Genomic DNA, 26917 nt, shown 5'->3' on the forward strand with positions numbered 1-26917 from the left:
GGTGTGGGCCAGCATAGAAATGCCCGTGGGTAATGGGACAACAGTTGCTCACCTCTGATTTTGTTTCTGCCTTAATCTAAAAGACCAGACAGTTTAAGACCCCGGAAGACCTGAGGAATAGGCTGCACGCTTGTTATTGATGGTCATATGGGCACGTGTGAGTGCAGAGAAGCAGCTCCCCCAGATTGGCTGCCAACACTTAGCAGAGTGGCTGCACAAGGACTGTGTTCAGGCCCCCGTGTCACTGTCTAGAGAAGGTTGCATGACTGAGAAAGCCTGCCTTCCCTTTCTTACCACCAGCTGTAGGGTTATGTACGAAAGGTTATTAATTAAGTACTGTGTAAGTGTTTGACGTTAAGTATTTATTTTCCCCTAGAAGAGGACCCAGAAAGACCTCGTCTGCACGGTTGCTGCTGGCCTTTGTGACCACGTTCCCGTCCCCGCCTGGCCCCTCACTTCCCTCGTCACTCTGCCTGGATTACATAGACCATCATTTCAACTACTTCCTTGCATCTAACTTCCTTCATAGTTGCTTAGCAGATGCCTCTGACTTGTTTAAATGTAATTCTCTACCTACTCTGTCTGTTCTGAGCAGATAGACAGATGTGGCTGAAGAAGACAAGTGTTGCAATGTAGAGTGGTCTCATTTTCCATTCATGGTTTCAGACTTGCCCCACAGCACTGCAGTCGAGCACCTGGATGGCCATTTCACACCTGCCAACCTTGGGGGTGTAGAGCACTAATGAGGCACCACTGGTGTACCGTAAACATCACGTTTGGAATATCCTTGCTTTCTCTGTAAGCTTTATTTTCCTTATCTTGAAGCAGTATTCACATCATTCTAGAACTGACTCGCTGATTCTTCCAGTTGGATTTGCTGGGTAGACACCTGAGAAACCACCTCCAGTCATGACAGAGTCGTGCCGGCTACCACAGAGACTGCCTGTGCCCTTCCTCCTGCCCACACCCTGCCCCAGCCAACTACTCATCTGCTTTCTGTCACTGCACTTTAGTCTGGAATTGTATGTAAAGAGTTTTACAGTATGTGCTCTTTTTGTGAGGCTTTTTTACTTACTTGTTTTGAGATTCATTCAAGTGGTAACATTTTGGGGCCTTTACTTTTTGGACCTAGTAGTGTTCCATTCCATTACCTATCATAGTTTGTTTTTTTATTCACCTGTTGATGCATGTTTGGATTGTTTTCAGTTGGGGCTGTTACAAATAAGGTACAATGGACATTTATAAACAAGGCTTTGTGTGTACATCTGTTTTCATTCCTTTTGGGTAAATACCCAGGAATGGAGTAGATGGGTCATCCGCTAGGCATTGGCTTATCTTTTTTAAGAATTGATAGAGCTGTGTTCCATAGCTGTCCCCTTGCACCCCCACTTGCAGTGCTCACAGCCTCTGCTGCTCCACACCACTGCTGACACTTGATACCAACAGTCTTTTTAATGTTAACCATTCCAAAAGTTTGGTAGTAGAATCTTCCTGTGGATTTACTTCATATTTCCCTAGTGACTAATGGTGTCAAACATCTTTTCAAGTGTGTATGTTTCTTCAGTGACGGGTCTGTTCAAGTCTTTTGCCCATTTTCTTAATTGGATTGATTTATTATTGAACCAGAGATCAAATTGCCAACATCCGCTGGATCATGGAAAAAGCAAGAGAGTTCCAGAAAAACATCTATTTCTGCTTTATTGACTATGCCAAAGCCTTTGACTGTGTGGATCACAATAAACTATGGAAAATTCTGAAAGAGATGGGAATACCAGACCACCTGATCTGCCTCTTGAGAAATTTGTATGCAGGTCAGGAAGCAACAGTTAGAACTGGACATGGAACAACAGACTGGTTCCAGATAGGAAAAGGAGTTGGTCAAGGCTGTATGTTGTCACCCTGTTTATTTAACTTATATGCAGAGTACATCATGAGAAATGCTGGACTGGAAGAAACACAAGCTGGAATCAAGATTGCCAGGAGAAATATCAATATCCTCAGATGTGCAGATGACACCACCCTTATGGCAGAAAGTGAAGAGGAACTAAAAAGCCTCTTGATCAAAGTGAAAGTGGAGAGTGAAAAAGTTGGCTTAAAACTCAACATTCAGAAAACGAAGATCATGGCATCCGGTCCCATCACTTCATGGGAAATAGATGGGGAAACAGTGGAAACAGTGTCAGGCTTTATTTTTTTGGGCTCCAAAATCACTACAGATGGTGACTGCAGCCATGCAATTAAAAGACGCTTACTCCTTGGAAGGAAAGTTATGACCAACCTAGATAGCATATTCAAAAGCAGAGACATTACTTTGCCAACAAAGGTCCGTCTAGTCAAGGCTATGGTTTTTCCTGTGGTCATGTATGGATGTGAGAGTTGGACTGTGAAGAAGGCTGAGCGCCGAAGAATTGATGCTTTTGAACTGTGATGTTGGAGAAGACTCTGAGAGTCCCTTGGACTGCAAGGAGATCCAACCAGTCCGTTCTGAAGGAGATCAGCCCTGGGATTTCTTTGGAAGGACTGATGCTAAAGCTGAAACTCCAGTACTCTGGCCACCTCATGCGAAGAGTTGACTCATTGGAAAAGACTCTGATGCTGGGAGGGATTGGGGGCAGGAGGAGAAGGGGATGACAGAGGATGAGATGGCTGGATGGCATCACTGACTCGATGGACGTGAGTCTGAGTGAACTCCAGGAGTTGGTGATGGACAGGGAGGCCTGGTGTGCTGCGATTCATGGGGTCGCAAGAGTCGGACACAACTGAGCAACTGATCTGATCTGATCTGATCTGATTGTTGAGTTGAGAGTTCCTTGGACAGAAGTCTTTATCAGTATGTAACTTGCAAATACATCCTTCCAGTCTGTGGCTTGTCTTTTTGTTCTCCTAATAGTATCTTTTGAAAAGTAAAAGTTTAAAACCTTTTACATTGTGGAGTTATGGACCTTGCTTTTCATGTTGTTGCTACAAAATCTTTTAATCCAGGGTCACAAATGTTTTCTGCTGTTTAAGTTGTATTTTTTTTTATTTAAAATTATTTTTGGCTGCACCAGCTATTCATCGCTGTGCACAGGCTTTCTCCAGTTGGGGTGAGTGGGAGCTGCTCTTGGTTGTGGCATGGACTTTCCCCTAGGGGGGTGGACTTCAGTAGCTGCAGCACTCAGGCTCAGTCAGAGCTGTGCTTGGTTGCTGTGCGTGGACATTTCTCTAGGGGCGTGGACTTCAGTAGCTGCAGTACTTCAGGCTCAGTAGTTACCGCCTGAGGGCTTAGTTGCTCTGCAGTGTGGGATCTTGCCAGACCTAGATCAAACCCATGTCTCATGTGTTGGCAGGCAGATTCTTAACCACTGTACCACCAGGAAAGTCCCAGTTACATGGTTTTACATTTTTTAGGTCTGTGGTCCCTTTTTAATTAATTTTTGTATGTGGTGGGAGGTGTGAAGCAGAGTTCTTCCCCTCCCCCCAGCACATGTATTAATAGATACGCAGTTGTTCCAGTAGCATTTGTCAGACAGACTCTCCTGCCCTTCCCCACTGCACTGCCTTTGTGCCTTTGTCAGAATCATTTGTCCCTGAGTATGTGGGTTTGTCCCTGGACTGTCTCTTCCTCATCAGTCTGATTGGACAACAAAACCACACTGTTTTAATTACTGTAAATAATGCTTTAAAAGCAGGTAGTATTATTTAGCCTTCCAATTTTGTTCTTTTTCAGACTTATTTTGGCTGATCTAGGTCCTTTCCATTTCCATGCAAATTCAGGTGACCTGGTCAATTTCTGTAGCGTGCTGAGATTTTTATTGAAATTTCATTGACTCTGTAGATGAGTTGGAGAAGATTGGCATCTTGGCTTGCTGTTCATGACTGACGTGGTATATGTCTCTGCTTGTTCAGATCTTTAGTCTCTCTTGACTGTATTTTTCACTGTATGTTTCAGTTTTCAGCCTGCTGGCTTTTCGCATCTTCTGTTAAGTTTATCATTAAGTATTTCATATTTTTTGGTGCTATTGTAAAAGTGTATGTTAGTCACTTAGTTGTGTCCGATTCTTTGTGACCCCATGGACTATAACCTACCAGGCTCCTTGGTCCATGGGATTCTCCAGGCAAGAATACTATTGTAAGTGGTTCTTAAAAATTCAATCTGCAACTATTTGTTACTAATAGATAGAAATATACTAACTTGTATAAATTGGAATCATACCCTGAATGCTTATTAAGCTCACATATTAGTTTTAGAAACTATTTTGTAGATTCCATTGGATGTTCTACATGGACTGGTGTTATCTGTGAGTAAATCCAGTTTTATTTCCTCTCTAATCTAGTTCCTTTTATTTATTTATCTTGCCTCATTGCACTGAATAGACCTTTCATTACAGAGGTGAAAGAGCAGATGTGGTAAGAAATTACAGATGTGGTAAGAGCAAATATCTGACTGATGGTGAGCGGGGGTGGGCATTGTCTTTTGCCATTAAGTACAATGGTGCTCTTGGTTTTGTGTTTGTGGCCTTTGCTGGGCGGACCAGATCCCCTTCTGTTATGATCTGCTGAGAGTTTTGAGGAGGAATGGTTAAAGAGGAATTTGTCATGCTTTTTCTTCATCTGTGGCAATGATTGTATTTTTTTTTTTTTGTATTGTATTTTTTGTGTGTGTGTGTTAAGATAAATTACATTGATTTTTAGAAGATGTTTAACCAACCTTAAATTCCTGGGGTATGCCTCACTGAGTCAGGATGTTATACATTTCTCATATATTATTGGATTGGATTGGCCATAATTCTGCTTAGAATTTGTACGCCTGCGTTCATGAGGGATGTTGGTCTGTAGGTTTATTTTGATGTTTTCCCTCCTACTGAATTTTTGGGAAGAGTTTATTTCTTCCTTAAATGAAAAATGAAGCCATCCAAATGTAGAATATTGATTGTGGGAAAATTGTCAGCTACACTTTGTTTGGTTTTTTATATAGGGCTAACCAGGTTTATTTCTTCTTGAGAGAGCTTTGGTTTCTTATGTCTCTACTTACGTACTTTGTCCATTTCATCTAAATTGTCCAAGTTATTGCATAGAATTGCTCACAGTACTCTATTTATCCTTTGAGTATCTATAAAATTCGTTGTCATGTCATAGCACTCATTCCTGTTGTTGGTAATTCTTGTCTTCTCTCCCCCTCTCCCCATAGTTAGTCTGGGTAGACGTTTGTGAATTTTATTCATCTCAAAGAACCAGTATTTGGATAATAAGTCAGATCCTGTTAGTTCCAGGATCTGACTTTAATTCAGGCATTTAGAATGTTAACGTTTACTATGGTAATTAATATGGTTAGATTTGAGTCTCTTACCTTGCTAGTTGTTTGAGAATAGCTTTCGACTTACAGGAAAATTGAGCAGATGGAGTACAGAGAGTTCCCATAGACCCAGCATTCGTTTTCTCCTGTTAACACCTTATATTCGTATGATGCATTTGCCACAGTTCCTGAACCAGAATTGGTGCATTTCACCTATTGACATTTTTCTGTCCCAGGACACCATATTACATGTGGTGACTTGTGTTCTTAGGCTCTCTTGCCTGTAACAGCTTCTCAGAGGTTACTTGTTTTTGATGACCTTGATAATTTTGAGGAGTACGGCTCAGTTATTTAATTTTGAGGAGTACTGCTCAGTTATTTTGCATGATACTGGAATTTGTGTGATGTTTTTCTTACCATGGTGGGTTTGAGGGAAGGAATACCACAGAAGTCAAGAGCCATTTTCATCCCATCACATTAAGAGTACATACTGCCAACATGATTTATTGCTGCTGTTGTTGACCGTGACCAGCTGGCTGAAGTAGGTTTATTATTAGCTTTCTCAACTGTGAAGTTACTCTTTTTATTCCCTTCTACATGCAGTCCTGTCACTGTGCCAGCCTACACTTCAGGAGTGTCCATGAAGTGTTCATGAGGGCAGAGCAGGAGGCGTGAGCTCCCTCCTTCCTTTGATGTGATCCTTCCCTGGCCTCAGGGAGTCCTCGTGCCTGTGCTATGCAGGGAACGTGCGCCTGCCTCCAGGGGTGCCTTGCACCTCTGGGTGCCCTCTTGGTGTGCTCTGTTCCTGCATTGTCCCACACCCTGGACTCAGGGACCTTCGGGCTTCTGTCTGCTCCCTGAGCCCAGGCCATCCTTGTGTCTCTCTCAGGAGCTAATGCTCTACATCTAGAAAACTGGTTTGTTTGTTTTTTTAATAAAAAAGATATTTAAAATCCACCATGTGCCAGATGTACTTGGGACTCAGTGCATACGATTGGTGAAAGCTCCTGTTCTCTGGGTGCTTACATCCATTCGGGCAGAGACAGACTGTCATCATACACAGAATATACTTATGTTCACGTTAGATAATGTGAGAGGGTGATGCACACCATGGAGAAGACAGGTCATGATGAGTAAATGGTGGGAGGTTACAGTTTTCTTTCTCTTTTTATTTAGGTGTAATTGACAAGTAAATGTTAATTATACTTAAGGTGTATAGCAACATGATGGTTTAATAGCTATCACCTCATATACTTTTTTTTCCCATTGGAATGCTGAGAACACTTAAGATCTCTCTTGGCAAAGTTCAAGTATACAGTACAGCATTATTAACTATAGTCACCATGCTATACAGTAGATCCCAGAGCTTATGTCTTACAACTGAACGTTTGTATTCTTAAAGCAGCGTCTTTCCATTTCCTGCCTCCAACCCCTGGCAGCCATGGCTCTACCCTCTGGTTCTGTATGTTCACAACTTTTTTAGATTCCTCATATAAGTGGCATTGTGTAGCTTTGGGGGGTTCTTTCTGACTTATTTCACTTAGCACAGTAGTCTCTAAATTCATCCATGTTGTTGTATGTTGGTCGGGTTTCTTGTGGAATAATACTCCACTGTGTATATATTGTGTGTGTATATTTGTTGTTCAGTCACTAAATCGTGTCTGACTCTTTCGTGATCCCATATGCGCCTGCGTCCAGGGGTTTCCCACGTCTCTGGGCACCCTCCTGGTATGCTCTGTCCCTGCATTGTTCCATGCCCTGGACTATATATAGACAGACACACACACACAGACACATTTTTTTTATCCATTCACCCATTGATAGACACGTGGGAGGTTTCCATGTCTTGGGTATTATAAATAGTCCTTGTAAACATGGAGGTGCAGGCAGATCTTTGAGACTCTGAGCTCCTTTCCTTTGTGTGTATGCCCGGTAATGGGACTCGTGGATCATGTGGTTGTGCTATTTTAATTTTTGAAGAACCTCCACACTTTTCCGTGGTGGCTGTGCCAGTTTACGTCCCCACCAGTAATACACGGGGCAGGGGTGGGGCAGCGCGCCCTTTTCTTGACATCCTTCCCACACTTGTCATTTGTTACCTTTTTTTTTGGATAATGACAGTTTTGACAGGTGAGCAGTGGTCCTCATTTTGGTTTTTGACTTGTAGTCCCCTAATGATTAGAGATGTTGAACATCTTTTCATGTGCTGCTTGGCTATCTGTATGTCTTCTTTGAGAAACTCTCTGTTTAAGTCCTTTACCCATTGTTTCTTTTAATCATAGGTTGTTTTTTTTTTTTTTTTTTTTTGCTACTGAGTTATATTAGTTCCTTATGTATTTTGAATATTAACCCCTTGTCAGGTACATGATTTGTAAATATTTTCTCCTGTTCAGTAGGTTGTTTTTTTCATTTTGTTGATGGTATCCTTTACTGTACAAAAGGTGTTTTTTTTGAGATTAAAAAAAATTTTTTTTTATTGAAGGATAATTGCGTTACAGAATTTTATTGTTTTCTGTCAAACCTCAACATGAATCAGCCAGTTCAGTTCAGTTCAGTCACTCAGTCGTCTGACTCTTTGCGACCCCGTGAATTGCAGCACGCCAGGCCTCCCTGTCCATCACCAACTCCCGGAGTTCACTCAGACTCACGTCCATCGAGTCAGTGATGCCATCCAGCCATCTCATCCTCTGTCATCCCCTCTCCTCCTGCCCCCAATCCCTCCCAGCATTAGGGTCTTTTTTAATGAGTCTGCTCTTCGCATGAGGTGGCCAAAGTATTGCAGTTTCAGCGTCAGCATCAGTCCTTCCAAAGAACACCCAGGGCTGATCTCCTTTAGGATGGACTGGTTGGATCTCCTTGCAGTCCATGGGACTCTCAAGAGTCTTCTCCAGAAATGCAGTTCAGAAACATAGGTATACATATATCCCCTCCTTTTTTAACCTCTCTCCCATCTCCCGCCCCATCCTACCCATCTAGATTGATACAGAGCCCCTATTTGAGTTTCCTGAGCCATACAGCAAATTCCCATTGGCTATCTGTTTTATATATGGTAATGTAAGTTTCCATGTTACTCATTCCATACATCTCACCCTCTCCCCATATCCATAAGTCTATTCTCCAAATCTGTTTTCTCCATTGCTGCCCAATAAATAAATTCTTCAGTACCATTTTTCTAGATTCCGTGTATATGCATTCAGTTCAGTTCAGTGCAGTCACTCAGTCGTGTCCAACTCTTTGCAACCCCATGAATTGCAGCACGCCAGAGGCCTCCCTGTCCATCACCAGCTCCCGGAGTTCACCAAACTCAAGTCCATCGAGTCGGTGATTAGAATACAATATTTGTCTTTCTCTTTCTGACTCACTTCACTGTCTATAATAGGTTCTAGGTTCATCCACCTCATCAGAACTGACTCAAATGCAATCCTTTTTATGGTTGAGTAATACTCCATTGTGTATATGTACCACAACTTCTTTATCCATGCATCTGTCGATGGACATCTAGGTTGCTTCCATGTTCTAGCTATTGTAAATAGTGCTGCAGTGAACAATGGTATGCATGTGTCTTTTTCAATTTTGGTTTCCTCAGGGTATATGCCTAGGAGTGGGATTGCTGGGTCATATGGTGGTTTTATTCCTAGTTTTTTAAGGAATCTCCATACCATCTTCCATAGTGGCTGTATCAGTTTACTTTCCCACCAGCAGTGCAAAAGTGTTCCTTTTCTCCACATCCTCTCCGGTATTTATTGTTTGTAGACTTTTTGATGAGGGCCATTCTGACCAGTGTGAGGTGATATCTCATTGTGTTTTTGTTTTGCATTTCTCCAATAATGAGTAATGTTGAGCATCTTTTCATGTGTTTGTTAGCCATCTGTTTGTCTTCTTTGGAGAAATGCCTGTTTAAGTCTTTTCCCACTTTTTGATTGGGTTGTTTGTTTTTTTGGCATTGAGTTGTTTGAGCTGCTTTTATATTTGGGAAATTAATCCTTTGTCAGTTGTTTCATTTGCTATTATTTTCTCCCATTCTGAGGGTTGTCTTTTCACTTTGCTTATAGTTTCCTTTGCTGTGCAAAAGCTATTAAGTTTCATCAGGTCCCACTTGTTTACTTTTGTTTTTTTTTTTCCTGTTACCCTAAGACATAGGTTGTAGAGGATCTTGCTTTGATTTATGTCATCAAGTGTTCTGCCTATGTTTTCCTCTAAGAGTTTTATATTTCTGGTCTTACATTTAGGTCTTCAGTCCATTTTGAGTTTATCTTTGTGTGGTGTTAGGAAGTGTTCTAATTTCATTCTTTTATATGTAGCTGTCCGGTTTTCCCAGCACCATTTATTGAAGAGTCTGTCTTTGCCCCATTGTATATTCTTACCTCCTTTGTCAAAAATAAGGTACCCAGAAGTACATGAGTTTGTTTCTGGGTTTTCTATCTTGTTCCATTGTTCTATATTTCTGTTTTTGTGCCAGTACCATACTGTCTTAACGTCTGTAGCTTTGTAGTATAATCTAAAGTCAGGAAGGTTGATTCCTCCAGCTCCATTCTTCTTTTTCAAGACTGCTTTTGGCTATTTGGGGTCTTTTGTGTTTCCATATGAATTGTGAAATTTTATGTTCTAGCTCTGTGAAAAATGCCATTGCTAATTTGATAGGGATTGCATTGAATCTGTAGATTGCGTTTGGTAGTATAGTCATTTTCACAATATTGATTCTTCCTATCCGAGAACATGGAATATCTCTGCATCTGTTTATGTTGTCTTTGATTTCTTTCATTAGTGTCTTATAAATTTCTGTGTACAGTTCTTTTGTCTCAGGTAAGTTTATTCCTAGATATTTAATTCTTTTTGTTGCTGTGGTGAATGGGATTGATTCCTTAGTTTCTCTTTCTGAGTTTTCATTGTTGTATATAGAAATGCAAGTGATTTCTGTGTATTAATTTTGTATCTTGTAACTTTGCTAAATTCACTAGTAATTAGCTCTAGTAATTTCCTGATAGTATCTTTAGGGTTTCATAGGTACAGTATTGGAGAAGGCAATGGCACCCCACTTCAGTACTCTGGCCTGGAAAATCCCATGGACGGGGGAGCCTGGAAGGCTGCAGTCCATGGGGTCGCTATGAGTCAGACACGACTGAGCGACTTCGCTTTCATGCATTGGAGAAGGAAATGGCAACCCACTCCAGTGTTCTTGCCTGGAGAATCCCAGGGACGGGGGAGCCTGGTGGGCTGCCGTCTATGGGGTCACATGGAGTCAGACACGACTGAGGTGACTTAGCAGCAGCAGGTACAGTATCATGTCATCTGCAAACCGTGAGAGCTTTGCTTCTTCTAGTAATTTTCTGATAGTATCTTTAGGGTTTCCTAGGTACAGTATCATGTCATCTGCAAACAGTGTGAGCTTTACTTCTTTTCCAATTTGGATTCCTTTTATTTCTTTTTCTTCTTTGACTGCTATAGCTAGAATTTCAAGAACTATGTTGAATAATAGTGGTGAAAGTAGACACCTTTATCTTTTTCCTGATCTTGAGGGAATGTTTTCAGTTTTTCACCAGTGAAAATAATGTTTGCTGTAGGCTTATCATATATGGCTTTTATTATGTTGAGGTAGGTTCCTTCTATGCCCATTTTTTGAAGAGTTTTAATCATAAATGGGTGCTGAACTTTGTCAAAGGCTTTTTCTGCATCTATTGAGATTATCATATGGTTTTTATCTTTCAATTTTTTAATATGGTGTATCACATTGATTGATTTGCATGTATTAAAGAATCCTTTATTCCTTTATTCCTGGAATAAACCCAACTTGATCATGATGTATGAGCTTTTTTTTTTTCCCAAGAACTCATTTTTTTATTTCACCATTTCTTGCATTTGAAGTGTTCCTTGATGACATCCTTGGCCTGGGACTCTGCCATAGTCCTTAACCACCACATAACTGCACCCAACCACTTTACGGGGTTTTCCCTCTCAGTCAGTTTTGCAGAGGCCTACCCATTCCCCTAGTTTCTTGTTATCAACATTAATCAGGTTGATTTGATGCTCAACACAAAGGACCTCCACCAACTTGAAATACATAGGCTCATCACAGTTGGATGCAAGCACACGTAGATGGGCTTGACGCTTGTTTAAGGCTTTGGCAGTTTCGTGAATTCCACGTGCTAAGCCATAGTGGATGAGGGCAGTGTTCAGCATCTCTTGCAGAGCAGTATTAATGTCCACTACGCCTCCAGCAGCAATGCCTTTCTCGGCCATGGCAGTGGGTTATAGGTGGAGCCGAATCTTTAATGCACCCGAACCTCCGCCTCCACACGGCTCCATGGCAGCAGGGAAAAAGCAAGCTTTTTGATGTGTTACTGAATTCTGTTTGCTAAAAGTTTGTTGAGGATTTTTGCATCCATGTTCATCAGTGATATCGGCCTGTAGTTTTCTTTTTTTGTGCTCTGTTTGTCTGGTTTTGGTATCAGGGTGGTGGTGGCCTCGTAGAATGAGGTTGGAAATGTTCCTTCCTCTGCAATTTTCTGAACGAGTTTTAGAAGGATAGGCATTAGATCTTCTCTAAATGTTTGATAGAATTCTCCTGTGAAGCCGTCTGGTCCTGGGCTTTTGTTTTTTGGGAGATTTTTGATCACAGCTTCAATTTCAGTGTTTGGGTTGTTCATAATTTCTATTTCTTCCTGGTTCAGTCTTGGGAGATTGAACTTTTCTAAGAATCTGTCCGTTTCTTCCAGGTTATCCATTTTATTGTCATATAGTTGTTCATGATAGTCTCTTACATTCCTTTGTATTTCTGCATTGTCTGTTGTGACTTCTTTTCCATTTCTAATTCTGTTGATTTGATCCTTCTCTCTTTTTTTCTTGATGAGTCTGGCTAAAGGCTTGTCAATTTGTTTATCTTCTCAAAGAACCAGCTTTTAGTTTTATTAACCTTTACTTCTTGTTTCTTTCATTTCTTTTTCATTCATTTCTGTTTCGATCTTTTGATTTCTTTCCTTCTACTAATTTTGGTTGCTTTTTTATTTTTCTTTTTCCAGTTGTTTTAGGTGTAAAGTTAGGTTGTCATTTGATGTTTTTCTTGTTTCTTGAGGTGGGATTGTATTGCTATAAACTTCCCTCTTAGAACTGCTTTCACTGCATCCCATAGGTTTTGAGTTGTGTTTTCATTGTCATTTGTTTCTAGAAATTTTTTGATTTCCCTTTTGATTTCTTCAGTAACCTGTTGGTTATTTAGAAATGTGTTGTTTAATCTCCATGTGTTTGTGTTTCTTACAGTTTTTTCTTGTAATTGATATCTAGTCTCATAGCATTGTGATCAGAGAAGATGCTTGATACAATTTCAGTTTTCTTAAATTTACTGAGGTTTGATTTGTGACCCAAGATGTGGTCTATCCTGAAATATGTTCCGTGTACACTTGAGAAGACAGTGTATTCTTTTGCATTTGGATGGAATGTCCTGAAGATATCAATGAGATCCAACTCATCTAATGTATCATTTAAGACTTGTATTTCCTTATTACTGTTCTCTTGATGATCTGTCCATTGGTGTGAGTGGGGTGGTAAAGTCTCCTACTACTGTGCTACTGTCAATTTCTCCTTTTATGTCTGTTAGTGTTTGTCTTATGTGTTGAGGTGCTTTATGTTGGGTGCATAGATATTGCACCCAAGAGGGTATCTTCCTCTTAGATTGATCCCTTGATCATTATGTAGTGTCCTTCCTTATTTCTTGTAATCTTCTTTATTTTAAGGTCTATTTTGTCTGGTACGAGTATTACTACTCCAGCTTTCTTTTGCTTCCCATTTGCATGGAATATATTTTTCCATCCTCTCACTTTCAGTTTGTATGTGTCTTTAGGTCTGAAGTGGGTTTCTTGTAGACAGCATATATATGGGTTTTGTTTTTGTATCCATTCAGCCAGTCTGTGTCTTTTGGTTGGAGCATTTAATCCACTTACATTTAAAGTAATTATTGAAAAAAAAAATAATAAAGTAATTATTGATATATATTTTCCTATTGCCATTTTCTTAATTGTTTGGGGTTGATTTTGTAGATCTTTCTTCTTCTCTTGTGTTTTTTGACTATAGAAGTCCCTTTAACATTTGTTGTAAAGGTGGTTTGGTGGTACTGAATTCTTTTAACTTTTGCTTGTCTGAAAAACTACATTTCTCCATCAGTTTTGAATGAGATCCTTGCCTGGGTACTGTAATCTTGGTTGTAGATTTTTCCCTTTCAGTCCTTTAAATATATCCTGCCATTCTCTTCTGGCTTACAGAGATTCTGCTGAAAGATCAGCTGTTAAGTGTATGGGGTTTCCCTTGTATGTTGCTTGTTGCTTCTCCCTTGCTGCTTTTAATATTCTTTCTTTGTGCTGAGTCTTTGTTAGTTTGATTAGTATGTGTCTTGGCATGTTTCTCCTTGGGTTTATCTTGTATGGGACTCTTTGTGCCTCTTGGCCTTGATTGACTATTTCCTTTTCCATGTTGGAGAAATTTTCAACTATAATCTCTTCAAAAGTTTTCTCATACACTCTCTTTTTCTCTTCTTCTTCTGGGACCCCTATAATTCGAATGTTGGTGTGTTTGATATTGTCTGAGAGGTCTCTGAGACTATCCTGAATTCTTTTCATTCTTTTTACTTATTCTGCTCTTCAGAAGTTATTTCCACCATTTTATCTTCCAGCTCACTGATTCGTTCTTCTGTTTCAGATAGTCTGCTATTGATTCCTTCTAGAATATTTTTAATTTCAGTAATTGTGTTGTTTGTCTCTTTATGTTTATTCTTTAATTCTTGTGGGTCTTTGTTAATTGATTCTTGCATTTTCTCCATTCTGTTTTCAAGGTTTTTGATCATCTTTACTATCATTATTCTGAATTCTTTTTCATGTAGTTTGCCTATTTCCTCTTCATTTATTTGGACTTCTGTCCTTCTGGTTTGTTCCTTCATTTGTGTAGTATTTCTCTGCCTTTTCATTATTATTTTTTTTTTTTTAACTTACTGTGTTTGAGGTCTCCTTTTCCCAGGCTTGAAGGTTGAATTCTTTCTTCCTTTTGGTTTCTGCCCTTGTAAGGTTGGTCCAGTGTTTGTGTCAGCTTCATATAGGGTGAGATTTGTGCTGAGTGTGTGTGTGTTTTTCCTCTGATGAGCAATGCTAAGTGAGGTGGTAATCCTGTCTGCTGATGATTGAGTTTGTATTTTTGTTTTGTTTGTTGATTAGATGAGGAGTCCTGCACAGGGTGCTACCGATGGCTAGGTGATGCCAGGGCTTGTATTCACGTGGTTTCCTTTGTGTGCGTTCTCTCTATTTGATACTCCCTGGGGTTAGTTCTCTGGTAGTCTAGAGTCTTGGAATCAGTGCTCCCACTCCAAAGGCTCAGGGCTTGATATCAAGTTTTGCGTGGTTCTGTATATTCTTTCCCTCTGGTCAGGTCCTCCTGTCCGCTCTCAGCCTGTGTTCTGTGTGCACTTCTGTGTCTGAAGGTGCATTCCTGATGTATCCGTGGAAGGAGATGTACTCCATGTCCACCTACTCATCTGCCATCTTGTTCTCCTGTACAAAACCTTATTAATGGAATGTAGTCCCCATGTTTATTTTTGCTTTTGTTGCCTGTGCTTTGGGTGTTATATCCAAAAAGATTGTTGCCAAGTCTGATTGCTAGGACATTTTTTTTTACATTGGCTGTTTCTTTTTTTTAAGTTATACAGTTTCAGCTCTTAATGTAAGTCTTTAAGTTTCAGCTCTTACATCTAAGTCTTTAAATCATTTTGAGTTGGTTTTTGTATATGAGGTAAAATAAGGGTTCCATTAATTCTCTTGCATGTGGCTGTCAGTTTTCCCAGCATTATTTATTAAAGAAATTGTCCTTTCTCCTTAAGTATTCTTGGCAGCCTTGTTGAAGATCAGCTGGTCACATGCATGTGGGTTTATCTCTGGGTTCTCAGTTCTATTCCATTGGTCTGTATGTCTATTTTATGCCAATAGCATATTTTTTTGATAACTATAGCTTTTCAAAGTAGTTTGGAGTCAGGAAGTGTGATGCTTCCAGCATTGTGCTTCTTACTCAAGATTTCTTTCGCTATTCAGTCTTTTGGTTTCATGCAAATTGTAGGGTTGTTTGATGTACTTATGCAAAAAATGCCATTAGAATTTTGATAAGGATTGATTGCATTGAATCTGTAGATTGCTTGGAATATTTTTACATGGAGATCTTCACAGTATTCTTCTAACCCAAGAAATGGGGATATGTTTTCATTTATTTGTCTTTAATTTCTTTCATCAGTACCTTCAGGTTTCCAGCTTACAGATCTTTCTCCTTTTGGTTAGATTTATTCCTGGATATTTAATTCTTTCACTTGCAGTTGTGAGTGGGATCGTTTTCTTAGTTTCTTCTTCGGATAGTTTGTTGTTAGTGTACAGAAATACTGCTGGTTGTGTATCACAAGTCAGGTAGGCTTTCTTCCTTGTTCTTCATTCTTTTTTCTTTGTGTTCCTCTAGCTGACTAATTTCATATGACCTGTTTTCGAGCTTGCTGATTATTCCTTCTGCATTGAGCCTGCTTGTGCCCTATGCTTTTCTCCTTTGTGTCCGATTCTACCTGTTTACTGTTTACTTATTTGGCTATTGATTGCCTCCTTCTAAGAGCAGAGACTGCCTCTTTGAGGCTGAGTAAGGAGCTCTACTGGGGCTTCCCAGGTGGCTCAGTGGTAAAGAACCCGCCTGCTAGTGCAGGAGATGCAGGAGACATGGGTTTGATCCCTGGGTTAGAAAGATCCCCTGGAGAAAAGCATGGCAGCCCACTCCAGTATTCTTGTCTGGAGAATCCAGTATTCTTGTCTGGAGAATCCAGTGGACAGAGGAGCCTGGCAGGCTACAGTTCAAAGAGTCACGAAGATCAGACATGAGTGAGCACACAGCACACACACAGGCAGCTCTGCAGCAGTGCCCAGCACGCAGGAGGTGTCTCAGGAGGCAGTGCTATCTGTTCAGTATGGACTTGAACATGTGTGCATGAGAGCCCTTTCTGGATGAAGGGATGGAATGTGACTGTGGCTTCAAGGCTTATTTCTAATTTTCAGTCTCATTAGGTCCATTAGTTTTGTTTGTTTTGGTTTGTTTTTTTCCTGGTGGGAGATAGATTTTATTGAAGCTCTTTACATAAAACATGTGCTGTCTCTTTGTCATCAATGTTTCCACTCTGTCTTTGCTTTTGATGGTCTTTAACTTTGACTTTTAAAATGCAAGTGTCTCTTGTTAGGAAATCCTGCATGTATTATTATGCCATGCAAATATATATAGTTGTGTCTAAAAACTCCTTAGTCACTTTATTTCCTTTATATTTTATTATATTTTTAGCATCTTATCTGCTTGTAGGTCACCTGTAAATCCTTTTTGAATTGAGACAAAAGCTCCTGCTAAACTTTGCTAATAAATCTTACTCCTCAGGTTATTTTTGAAACTGTTTTTGTATTGGGGGGTAAGGGATTTTTTGTTTCCTTTTGTTTGCCTATATGATTTCCTTGTAAAATAATTTTTTTTATTTGCTATTACATAGATAAATTACTATGTATATTGAAACCATTAAAATTGCTATACTGAATCAAGTGCTTGGTGAATTTAAGCCATTTTTCCTTTGCCTTTATGTAGGAGGGAATGATTCTCAACCAGAAAGCCAGGAAGACCCCCGGGAAGTACTTAAAAAGACATTGGAATTCTGCTTGTCTAGGTAAGGATGGTAGTGTTTTTCTAGCACCTGGTACCTAAGGTGTTGTATGTTGTTACTCTTGTCTAGATGTAGTACTTTACATGTTAACATCTGTGTCTGTACCTCCATCTGTAGGAAGTCAAGGTCTCCTATTGCCGTCCCGTGCCCCTGTAATCAGACTTCGGGGGTGGGGCCGTAGGTGGTCAGTCTCACAGGTGGTGATGAGGTCGTGCTGTTGGTTACTTCCCTGCTTTTCCAGCCTCTGCTGCAGAAGCTGGAGGCCAGGGGTGGAGCCATAGCCTCTCTGATAGCTGTTCAGCCCGAACCACAAGCACTCTGGGCACCAGCTTTTCTTGGCCTTTTCACATTTTTCTTACTTTCTCATTCTCTCATCTGGGTTTCCTTACTTTAAGAAGTGTGTTTCTATTTTTAATAAGCTTCTCAAACACTTTTTTAGAACAAAGATAAGCTAGAAATAATTTTTTAAAGATTGACTTGCTTACTGATTTTGATTGTATAAACTGCAGTACACTTGCTCTCTCTGCTTCCCCAGATGTCTTTGACAAAATTGACCCAAGGTCAGAGAGATGGCAAATAGCAGAGTACATCGTACACGCTCATTTCCTCTCATGAAGCTTCCTTTTAATAAAGCTGTGAAAAATTAAAAAGCTGTGAACTAAGAAAGATTGTCTTCTTTCTGCAGGGAGAACCTTGCTAGTGACATGTACCTTATATCACAGATGGACAGTGACCAGTACGTGCCAATCACCACAGTAGCTAACCTGGACCACATCAAGAAGCTCAGCACCGACATGGACCTGATTGTTGAGGTGCTGAGATGTAAGTGGACTGCAGTCCAGGCTGTGTCGTCCATGGTCCAGATGGCATTTTTCTGGCCAGCGTGACACTTAGAGGCACAGCTATTCGTGCTAAGGACTCGACGGCAAGTGGTGCCTTTGTCACCCTCCAGACTTTCTGACAGTCTGGTGAGGCGCACGTCGCACTGGGCGTCAGTGTGCTGTGGAACCACAGCCTCAGGCGCATCCTAGGTTATGGGTGCTGAGAGTCGAGCCGGCTAGCGGGAAGAGTGTGAATGAGAGGTGCAGTCAAGAGCTCTTCAGGGTGAAGGAGCATGCCCTTTATGTGTGAATCAGCACGCCCTGTCCGAGGAGTTCTTTTCAAATTCCTGCTTCCTGCTGAAGTACTGGTGATATATTATTGTGTTGTTCCTTAACAGCACATTGTGAATGAAGTTATTTCTTGGACATTTGGCCATGTCAAAGGGAAGTTTCACGGTTACTTCAGAGACCCATGGGAATTCAGAAAGGGTGGCTATTTTAGGTGTGAACTTCCTTGTGTACTTTGCAGACGGAGGTTCCACAACTTTACCATTTTATTTGTTTTTAAAAGCCACTGTGCTGCTGGCTGCTGCTAAGTCACTTCAGTCATGTCCGACTCTGTGCGACCCCACAAACGGCACCCCATCAGGCTCCCCCGTCCCTGGGATTCTCCAGACAAGAACACTGGAGTGGGTTGCCATTTCCTTTTCCAATGCATGAAAGGAAAAGTGAAAGTGAAGTTGCTCAGTCGTGTCTGACTCCTAGTGACCCCATGCACCGCAGCCTACCGGGCTCTTCCATCCATGGGATTTTCCTATGGATGGGAAAGTACTGGAGTGGGTTGCCATTGCCTTCTCCTGTACTGAGATATAATTGACACATCGTGAACTAGGTATATTTAAAGGGTACGGTTGAGTCAATCATGCCGTGTGCATTGGCAAAAGCTTTACCACTGTCAGGATTACAGACACTACTGCCTAGGGTCTCTGGTGCCCCTGCAAGGCCTCCTTCACAGAGGGGCTGTTCTAGGTTTTCTAGCAGGTGTGTGATGGTGTCTCATTGTGTTTTTAATTTCTGTTTCTTTAGCACCTGATGACATTGAGCCATCTTTCAGGTGCTTCGTTGCTGAGGTGTCTATTCAGATGCCTCACTTCTGTTTTCTTTTTCTTTTATTTTTTTAGTTTTCTTACAGCTGAGATTTGAGGGGCATGTATATGTATGCAATTTGAGATATATGATCTATATTTAAGTCCTTATTAGAAATATGGTTTGCAAATATATTCTCCCAGTCTGTGGCTTCTCTTTGTTCTCCTAATAGTGTCTTTGAAAAGCAGAGTTTTGAATTTTTTATACAGCCCAGTTTATTAATTTTTTTCTTTTATAGATCTTGCTTTTGGCGTAGTACCTAAGAAATCTTGTTTAATCCAAGGTCATGTTTCTGGGGTTTTCTCCCAGAAGTTCGTAGTTTTAGGGCTTACACTGTTAGGTCTGTGGTCCGTTGTCAGCTGATTCTTGTATGTGGTGGGGGCTCTCTACCCCGTTGCATGTGCATGTGCTGCCATTTCCGTCCATTTATTGAGAAGGTTCCTCTTTCCCCAGGGCACTGCCTTTGGGCCAGTTGCCAGGGTAAACTCCCTGGGCCTTGTATCTGTCCTCCATCTGTCTGTCTTGATGCCATTGCTGCAGCGTGCGGGCGGGTGGTACTGGCTTCATTGTGTTGTCATTCTTAGAGTAATTGTGAATCTCCAGCTTGGTCTTGGCTTTTCTAAGTGCTGGCATTTCCATGTGATTTTCAGAAATCAACATTTTGGTTTTTCAAAAGGTTCTATTGGTATTTCTATTTGGGCTTCATAGGCTGGATTGGAAGGTATTGTCTTAAGTGTTTCAGAAGAGTTTGTACTGTAAAATAGGTGTTATTTCTTTCTTAATGTTTGATAGGATTTTCCAGAAACCTTGTGAGCCTTGAGCGTTCTTCTCTCATAGACCTTACTTCCCAAGCGTGAGCTTTGGTGCTAAGGAATGTTTCAATCTCATGTAGCTTGTCTAATTTATTAGCCTGAACTTTTTCATAGTATTCCCTTATCGTCCTCTCACATTAGTGAACCTATCATGAAATGATGATTCCACTCCTGGGGGTAGTAATGCATGTCTGCACAGGGGTGCACAGCTCTGGGCCCTGGTTGTGATGTTGCTGTGTGGTGACCCGAGTCTGCCTGTGATAGACTCTCAACGAGTGACTCCAGAAAATAAAACCCAATAAAAAGGAGATAAGGTAAAAGCTAGTGAAACCTGAGTTGGGCCTGTCCCCATGCTGGCTGGCAGTGCTGACCCTTGTTTCGATGGTGGACTGTGGTCAAGGAATATCCATCCCTAGGGGAGGCTGGGAGAAGGCAATGGCACCCCACTCCAGTACTCTTGCCTGGAAAATCCCATGGACAGAGGAGCCTGGAAGGCTGCAGTCCACAGGGTCGCTGAGGGTTGGACACAGCTGAGCGGCTTCCCTTTCACTTTTCACTTTAATGCATTGGAGGAGGAAATGGCAACCCACTCCAGTGTTCTTGCCTGGAGAATCCCAGGGACGGGGGAGCCTGGTGGGCTTCCATCTATGGGGTTGCACAGTCAGACATGACTGAAGTCACTCAACAGCAGCAGCAGCAGGAGAGGCTGAGGGAAGAGTGTGGCAGCTTCTCGGAGTTCAGAATCAAGCTGTAAGGAGACAGGGGAATTATAGAAAGGAGAAAGCCTTTGTTTTGCATTGTAATGGGCTTGGGGTGGTTTAAGCTGTGGAGGGCGTATGTCACAGAGTTGCCTCCATCGCAGCTCCTGCAGGACTCCCCAGAGCCCCTAAATGTAACACATGAGATTGGTCTGAACCTTTCCATAGTTTGTTTTAATTGTCACAGATCTGATGGTTTCCCCATTGTGTACAGCTTTCTTTAATGTGCCTGGGAATATGGTCTGATATGTCCTGCTGGAGTATCTCCATCAGATCGCAGTGGAGTGCAGATAGTGGATTTATTTTAATATCTGTGTACTGTCCGTTTCTCTTCTCTTTACAGCTTTACCTTTAGTCCAAGTGGATGAGAAGGGAGAGAAAGTAAGGCCAAATCAGAACCGTTGCATAGTGATACTACGTGAGATACCTGAGTCCACCCCTGTAGAAGTAAGTCCTTTCTCCTCGGAAAGACACTTGGAATTTTGGAGGCATGTTTTTTCCTTTGTTCTGTGGTTTTTAGGGAGATGTATTTGAAACCAAAAATACATACTATAACACTTTTTGGTCTCAAGACTTCACTGTACATTTTACATTAAAAAAAATAGAGTTTATGGTAATTGAGTATTTAGAAGTTAGAAATAAAAAAGATTTCAATACTTACTCATTTTGAAGTAAAAATAGTAAACCACCAAGTTGAGACAGAGAACATATTCATGTTGAATAACTCTCAGAGCAAGTGTTTTCATGGTGAGGGGTGCTGTGCGCACCCGTGTGGCTTGTGCTCAACTCGAGCCAACATACTAGTATCGGTGCGTTTCTCGGTCTAATTTGGTGGTTGATTTTTTTCACTGTAAGTCATATTTTTCTATTTCTTTGTGCGCCTAGCAAATTTAGGGTGGATGCCAGGTATTTGGGGTTTTACTTTCTTGGGTACGGAGTGTTTTGTGCTCCTTCCTGTGCATGTTCCTGAGCTGTTTGCGACTTACTTCAGTGACTTGGACCCGTGGAAGCAGATTGGCCTTGCCCTGGGCCAGTGCTTCCTGAGGGCTCCGCCTGTGGTCCCGAGTGAGCTCCGTTTTCCACTCTGGCTGCTAGACACTCCCTGATCCTGGAGAACTCTGGGGGGAGGAGGGTAGTTCTCTCCATTCCAGGTTACTGTGTCCTAAGCACAGAGCTTTGGGGGAACCCCCTGAGTTCTGTAGCTTTGTACTAGGCCTGTGCCCACCCTCCTGACACCACATCCTGGAAGCCCCACCCATGAGTCAGGCATTCTTAGAACATCTGTACCTGTTCTTCTTACAGAATGCTGTCCTACACTGTCTGAAAGCCATTATTTCATATATTTTATCTTTTGTTTGTGATTATCTTATGTGGGAGGGTAAATCTGGTTAGTCTCAAAAGTCCAGCTCATTTTTTGATTTCTTAAATTATCTTTCTCCCACTCTAAATTGTGTCGTTGTTAGCCTACTGGTATTTTCCTGTTAATTTAATTACTGGTCTCTTGGGGTTTGGGAGTGCTGTCAGTGGGTTGTGAGCTTATTTCCTGTCGCAATGGGATCGTAATTCTGGAAGCTACTTCAGCCACCTGGAGAGAGAGCCCTGGACTTCGGTGAGCTGGGGTTGTCTTTTCAGCGTCTGTCCTTAAGAACAGGCCTCATGTTTCTTTAGTGAAGACAAACGGTGCACAGTTGAGAATTAATTTCCAACTTCTCTCTGTTTCCTGTAGGAAGTAGAAGCACTATTTAAAGGAGATAACTTACCGAGATTTATAAACTGTGAATTTGCCTATAATGATAATTGGTTTATTACATTTGAAACAGAAGCTGATGCACAACAGGTAAGTTCTTCCTTGTGCACCCCTGCCCCATACCCCCTTTGAAGTGCAGTTTACCAGCACTTTGCAGTCAGTACACGGTAGGGCTCAGTGTGGGCACAGGGGTGACAATTGGCTATGAGTTCATTTCAGTCACTTAGTCATGTCCGACTCTTTGCAACCCCATGGACTATAGCATGCCAGGCCTCCCTGTCCATCACCAACTCCTGGAGGTTACTTAGACTCGTGTCCATTGAGTTGGTGATGCCATCCAACCATCTCATCCTCTGTCGTCCCCTTTTCCTCCCGCCTTCGATCTTTCCCAGCATCAGGATCTTTTCTAGTGAGTCAGTTCTTCGCATGAGGTGGCCAAAGTATTGGAGTTTCAGCTTCAACATCAGTCCTTCAGTGAACACTCAGGACTGATCTCCTTTAGCATGGATTGGTTGGATCTCCTTGCAGTCCAAGGGACTTTGAAGAGTCTTCTCCAACACCACAGTTCAAAAGCATCAATTCTTCAGCGCTCAGCTTTCTTTATAGCCCAACTCTCACATCCATACTTGAGTACTGGAAAAACTATAGCTTTGGCTAGATGGACCTCTGTCGGCAAAGTAATGTCTTTGCTTTTTAATAGGCTGTCTGGATTGGTCATAGCTTTTCTTCCAAGGAGCAAGCATCTTTTAATTTCATGGCTCCAGTCACCATCTGCAGGGAACCTAAAGTGCAAGGAAATCCTAAATAGGGGTGTGTGTGTGTGTGTGTGTGTGTGTGTGTGTGTGTGTGTGTGTGTAGACAGTTCTGTAGCAGTGTGCAGAACATAGGCATTATTTTCTAAGGACGTGTAACATGGGCAGCCCAGGAAAACTGGTTCTGTTCTTATCTCTGTGCAGAGAATGATTTCAATATTTGGAAAAGCATTTAGGAAATTTGTGCCTGACTCTAATGTTACCTGGGCAGCCTTGTGTTATGAGGTGCATGAGAAGGCACTGAGGAGCCCTGGGGGAGGCGGGATCTTTCAGATGGCTCCCTACCGTGGAAGGAAGCATCGTGTTCAGAGGAAGCACTCGCCTGTGTAGAGGAACAGCCCTGGAGTGTAAGGTGTGCATGGCGAGACCGGAGGGGCTTCAAGAGAGAGAGAGAGAGGAGCCTGAAAGACAAGTTTTACCTGAATGGAGGGAAAGAGAGGGACCAGGAGAAGCAGGGTGATGGGAGGTGAGAGAAGGCAGGTGTGTGGATCGGGTGCCAGCCGCCTCTCCAGCCCCCCACCAGTGTGGAGAACACGGCCAACTTGGGGGATGCAGAGCCCTCAGAGCTACATAGGAGAACTTGGAGATGAGCAAGGAGCTGTCTAACTAGTGACTTCTGAACATTGTAACCCCGAGCCCTGTGATTCTGAGTGCCCATGGGCCTATTACTAGGAGCTTGGTGTTCTCCCAGGTGAGGACTCTTGCTGTGTGCTTTCTGTTAACACTTAAATTATATACAGATACTGCTCGTGAGTATTTTTTTCCTTTTTTCTCTTTATTGATGGGTAATCTATTTATAACATCATACTAATTTGAGAATTTGGGGTAGGGGCTCCATAGCTCTTACCAGATCTTTTAAGGAATCCATGACCCAAAAAAGGTGAAGAATCCTTGTTCTAGGTCTCATCCACCATATTCTACTACATAATTGCTTACTCAAGGTACTGAATTAATTGTAGGTTCATCTTATAAGATTAACACAATGGTATTATGGATGATTTTGTCCTCAGGCTTACAAGTATCTGAGAGAAGAAGTCAAAACCTTTCAAGGAAAACCAATTAAGGTAAGCAAGACCATTGGTTATGCTTTACCTGCAGATCAGTGTCCTTAAGTATTCTATTAATAACAGAAACTTCTGTGTTTTCACATAGGCACGGATAAAGGCGAAGGCAATAGCTATAAACACGTTTTTGCCAAAGAATGGCTTTAGGCCTCTGGACATGAGCCTCTACACACAGCAGCGCTACACGGCGTCGTTTTACTTACCTCCAGTCTATAGTCCCCAGCAGCAGTTCCCTCTCTACAGCCTGATAGCCCCCCAGACGTGGTCAGCGACACACAGCTATCTTGACCCGCCCTTGGTGAGTTGGCCTTACTGGAGCTCCTGTCGCAGACCCTTGGCGTGCTGGGCAGTAGATGCCCTCTTCTAAAAGGATGCCAGTTCAGATGGTGGGTGATAGAGACTTTCCTCTAAGGGGTATGCCAGTTCAGATGGCTGGCGGTAGAGACCTCCTCTAGGGGGATGCCAGTTCAGGTGGTGCGGTCAGATGGGCCTTGACGCTCCGTGGGGGGTTTTCAGTCACTGGGAGATAAACAGCTCCAAAAACTTGAAGAAATCTCTGATGATGTAATCCCCATCCTTTGCCCGTTTGCCTCCCTCCTGTCGTGTGTTTCCTCTCCTAGCTGTGTAGCCCTGAGAACAGCATGACATGTGGTCATGAGCTGTGGGATAGCTGGGCCCTTCTGAGCACAGAACGGGTGCAGTGGGACGTGGTTTGAAGGGGAGAGTGGGGTTTCCTAAGCTTGTGACAGTCCCGGACAGTGGAGGACAGATGGCAGGCTTCACTGCACTTTGCCAATGCTTGGTTTTTTGCAAACTAGGACTGTGGCAGTGTCCATCACTCTCAGGCGAATGGTTGCTCCAGAGGAGGCCTACTGTGTGCTTTTGTCTCTGGGCTCTAGTTGTGTTTGTCCTTCACCTCTGCATCAGTCGTCTGGACAAGTGGCTGGTCCCTTTGGTCTGGCTGGGCCATGTGAGGCCCAGCAATTGCTCTAAAACAGGTTATGTCATTGTGAGCAGGAGTGGTGAGATGGGGCCAGTTAGTTCTCAACAAGTTGTGTTACCAACTGCCTTAGCAACCAGTTTATTTTTATTGAAACTCTTGAGCACAGTTACTTAAATTCCATAGTTTTATGTGTAAAACTGCACGTACGAAGTGATTGATCTCAAGTGTTCTTCCATGATTTACAGTCTTCAGAATCTAGTTCTGGTGTGATGGGTATGTTTCTAAGTACACAATGGTTCCACAGAAGAACTTCAGAGGTGCTAACACAGCTTTCACTGCATCCTTCTCCCTCAGAATTTCCCTTTTGTTGGTTTCATTTTCTTTTTGAATGGTTTTATTTCGGTCTTGAACTGTTTCTAGTCATCCTATTATTATAGCTTTCGGTTAGCTCTAGTTAAGAGGAATCGCCAGCTTTTTGACTCTTCCTTTCAATTTAATGTAGGCGGGAACTGGGTGGCACTTGGGGGTTAAATGCCTTGGATCAATCAAGGAACGTTTTTTATACAGAAAGTGTTTGAAACCACTTCAGAATCCAGAAAACTGGAGTGATCCCTCTTCATCATTTTTTAAAAAGAACCATTTCAACACTAAGTTTTATCTTATTTTTGAGACAGATTTTTTAAAACAATGGGCTGATATTTAAAATTCTGCACTTAAGCTATTTTACATTTTAAGATTATATTTAGTATTGTGTCTTTTAAGGGCACTGTGACCCTGTTTAATTTTTTTCTGACATAATATGTTAGTATATTTATATGTAGTATATTACCATGAATTGTGAGTTGGGGCATAATTATGAATAATCTGAAAATACCATGGTACTCAGTCCAAGACTTACATGCAGGTGAGGTTAAAAGAGCCTCTCAGAGGTCATGATTATGACACAGATCCCTGACTGTCTCTAGGATTGAGGACTCTGATGGATTTTATTGAAGTCACCAGGAACAAAGAGTTGCTGGCTTGGTTTTGGCACAGTAGGGGTGTTGGCCTGGGCACTGGGACTCTGGAAACGAGCGAGTGGGTCCCATGCTCTTCCTGTGCTCAACGAGGGAGGTGGGGGCCAGGGGGTGGGCTTCTGGGCAGGTGCTCCCTTCTTTGTGTGTGAGGCAGATTCCTAGGGGTTGCTGTGGGCTCTCAGGACACCTTGGCCATTGGCAGTCATCCTGCCCAGGGCTCTTCTCTGCAGTGAGTGCTCCAAGTGTGATGTGAACATAACCAACCTGAAGTCTGTTTTCTAGGTAACGCCATTTCCAAATACTGGATTTATAAATGGGTTCACGTCTCCAACCTTCAAACCTGCCACATCTCCTCTGGCTTCACTCAGACAGTACCCTCCGAGGAGCAGGCAAGTCTGTGAGAGGGGAAGGTTGCAGTCTTTGCAGGGTTGTAACAGGAGGTCGCTGCCACACTGTGCACTGCCAAAGGCTAGCAGGTACGTGTGATCACACTCAGTGGTCACACTCAGTGGAGAGGCTATGCCCTGCTCACTGACGGTGGGTGTGACGAGCAGTCCCGCCCACTGGGGTGAAAGACTCAAGCACGGAGCTCCCTGCTGTGTGTGCCCCCGTGCCCCGTGGGGACGGGTGCACTGCCTTGGTGCACGTCTGCTTTTCATTCGGATGTAGCTGCAGCCACACAGAACACTGATGCTGTGTTTAGGTTTGCTTTACCAGACGTGTCAGGAGCTGACTGTTTAAAGTATCATTGCTAATATTTTCCCTAAGTAGAGAACAGACTTTTGCTCAGCCATTTCTGTGTTGGCACACCTGTTTCCTAAAACC

At 42.2% G+C, this 26917-nt stretch overlaps 1 protein-coding gene and 1 pseudogene across 5 annotated transcripts in view; one reads left to right on the forward strand and one right to left on the reverse strand.

The window, feature by feature from the left end:
- LARP4B (La ribonucleoprotein 4B) overlaps positions 1 to 26917 on the forward strand; it is a 90565-nt gene that overhangs the window by 53283 nt on the left and 10365 nt on the right. For all 5 annotated transcript variants that reach the window (XM_070801125.1, XM_070801124.1, XM_070801123.1 and 2 more), the window contains 7 exons: positions 16898 to 16976; positions 17659 to 17795; positions 20854 to 20957; positions 22237 to 22347; positions 24080 to 24133; positions 24222 to 24431; positions 26375 to 26481. In XM_070801125.1, the coding sequence (XP_070657226.1) occupies positions 16898 to 16976; positions 17659 to 17795; positions 20854 to 20957; positions 22237 to 22347; positions 24080 to 24133; positions 24222 to 24431; positions 26375 to 26481 (802 nt within the window). The remainder of the gene's footprint in view (positions 1 to 16897; positions 16977 to 17658; positions 17796 to 20853; positions 20958 to 22236; positions 22348 to 24079; positions 24134 to 24221; positions 24432 to 26374; positions 26482 to 26917) is intronic.
- Positions 11116 to 11512, reverse strand: LOC109568107 (small ribosomal subunit protein eS12-like; annotated as a pseudogene).

The sequence above is a fragment of the Bos indicus genome, chromosome 13 (assembly GCF_029378745.1).
Source record: "Bos indicus isolate NIAB-ARS_2022 breed Sahiwal x Tharparkar chromosome 13, NIAB-ARS_B.indTharparkar_mat_pri_1.0, whole genome shotgun sequence".
NCBI classification, from domain to species: Eukaryota; Metazoa; Chordata; class Mammalia; order Artiodactyla; family Bovidae; genus Bos; species Bos indicus.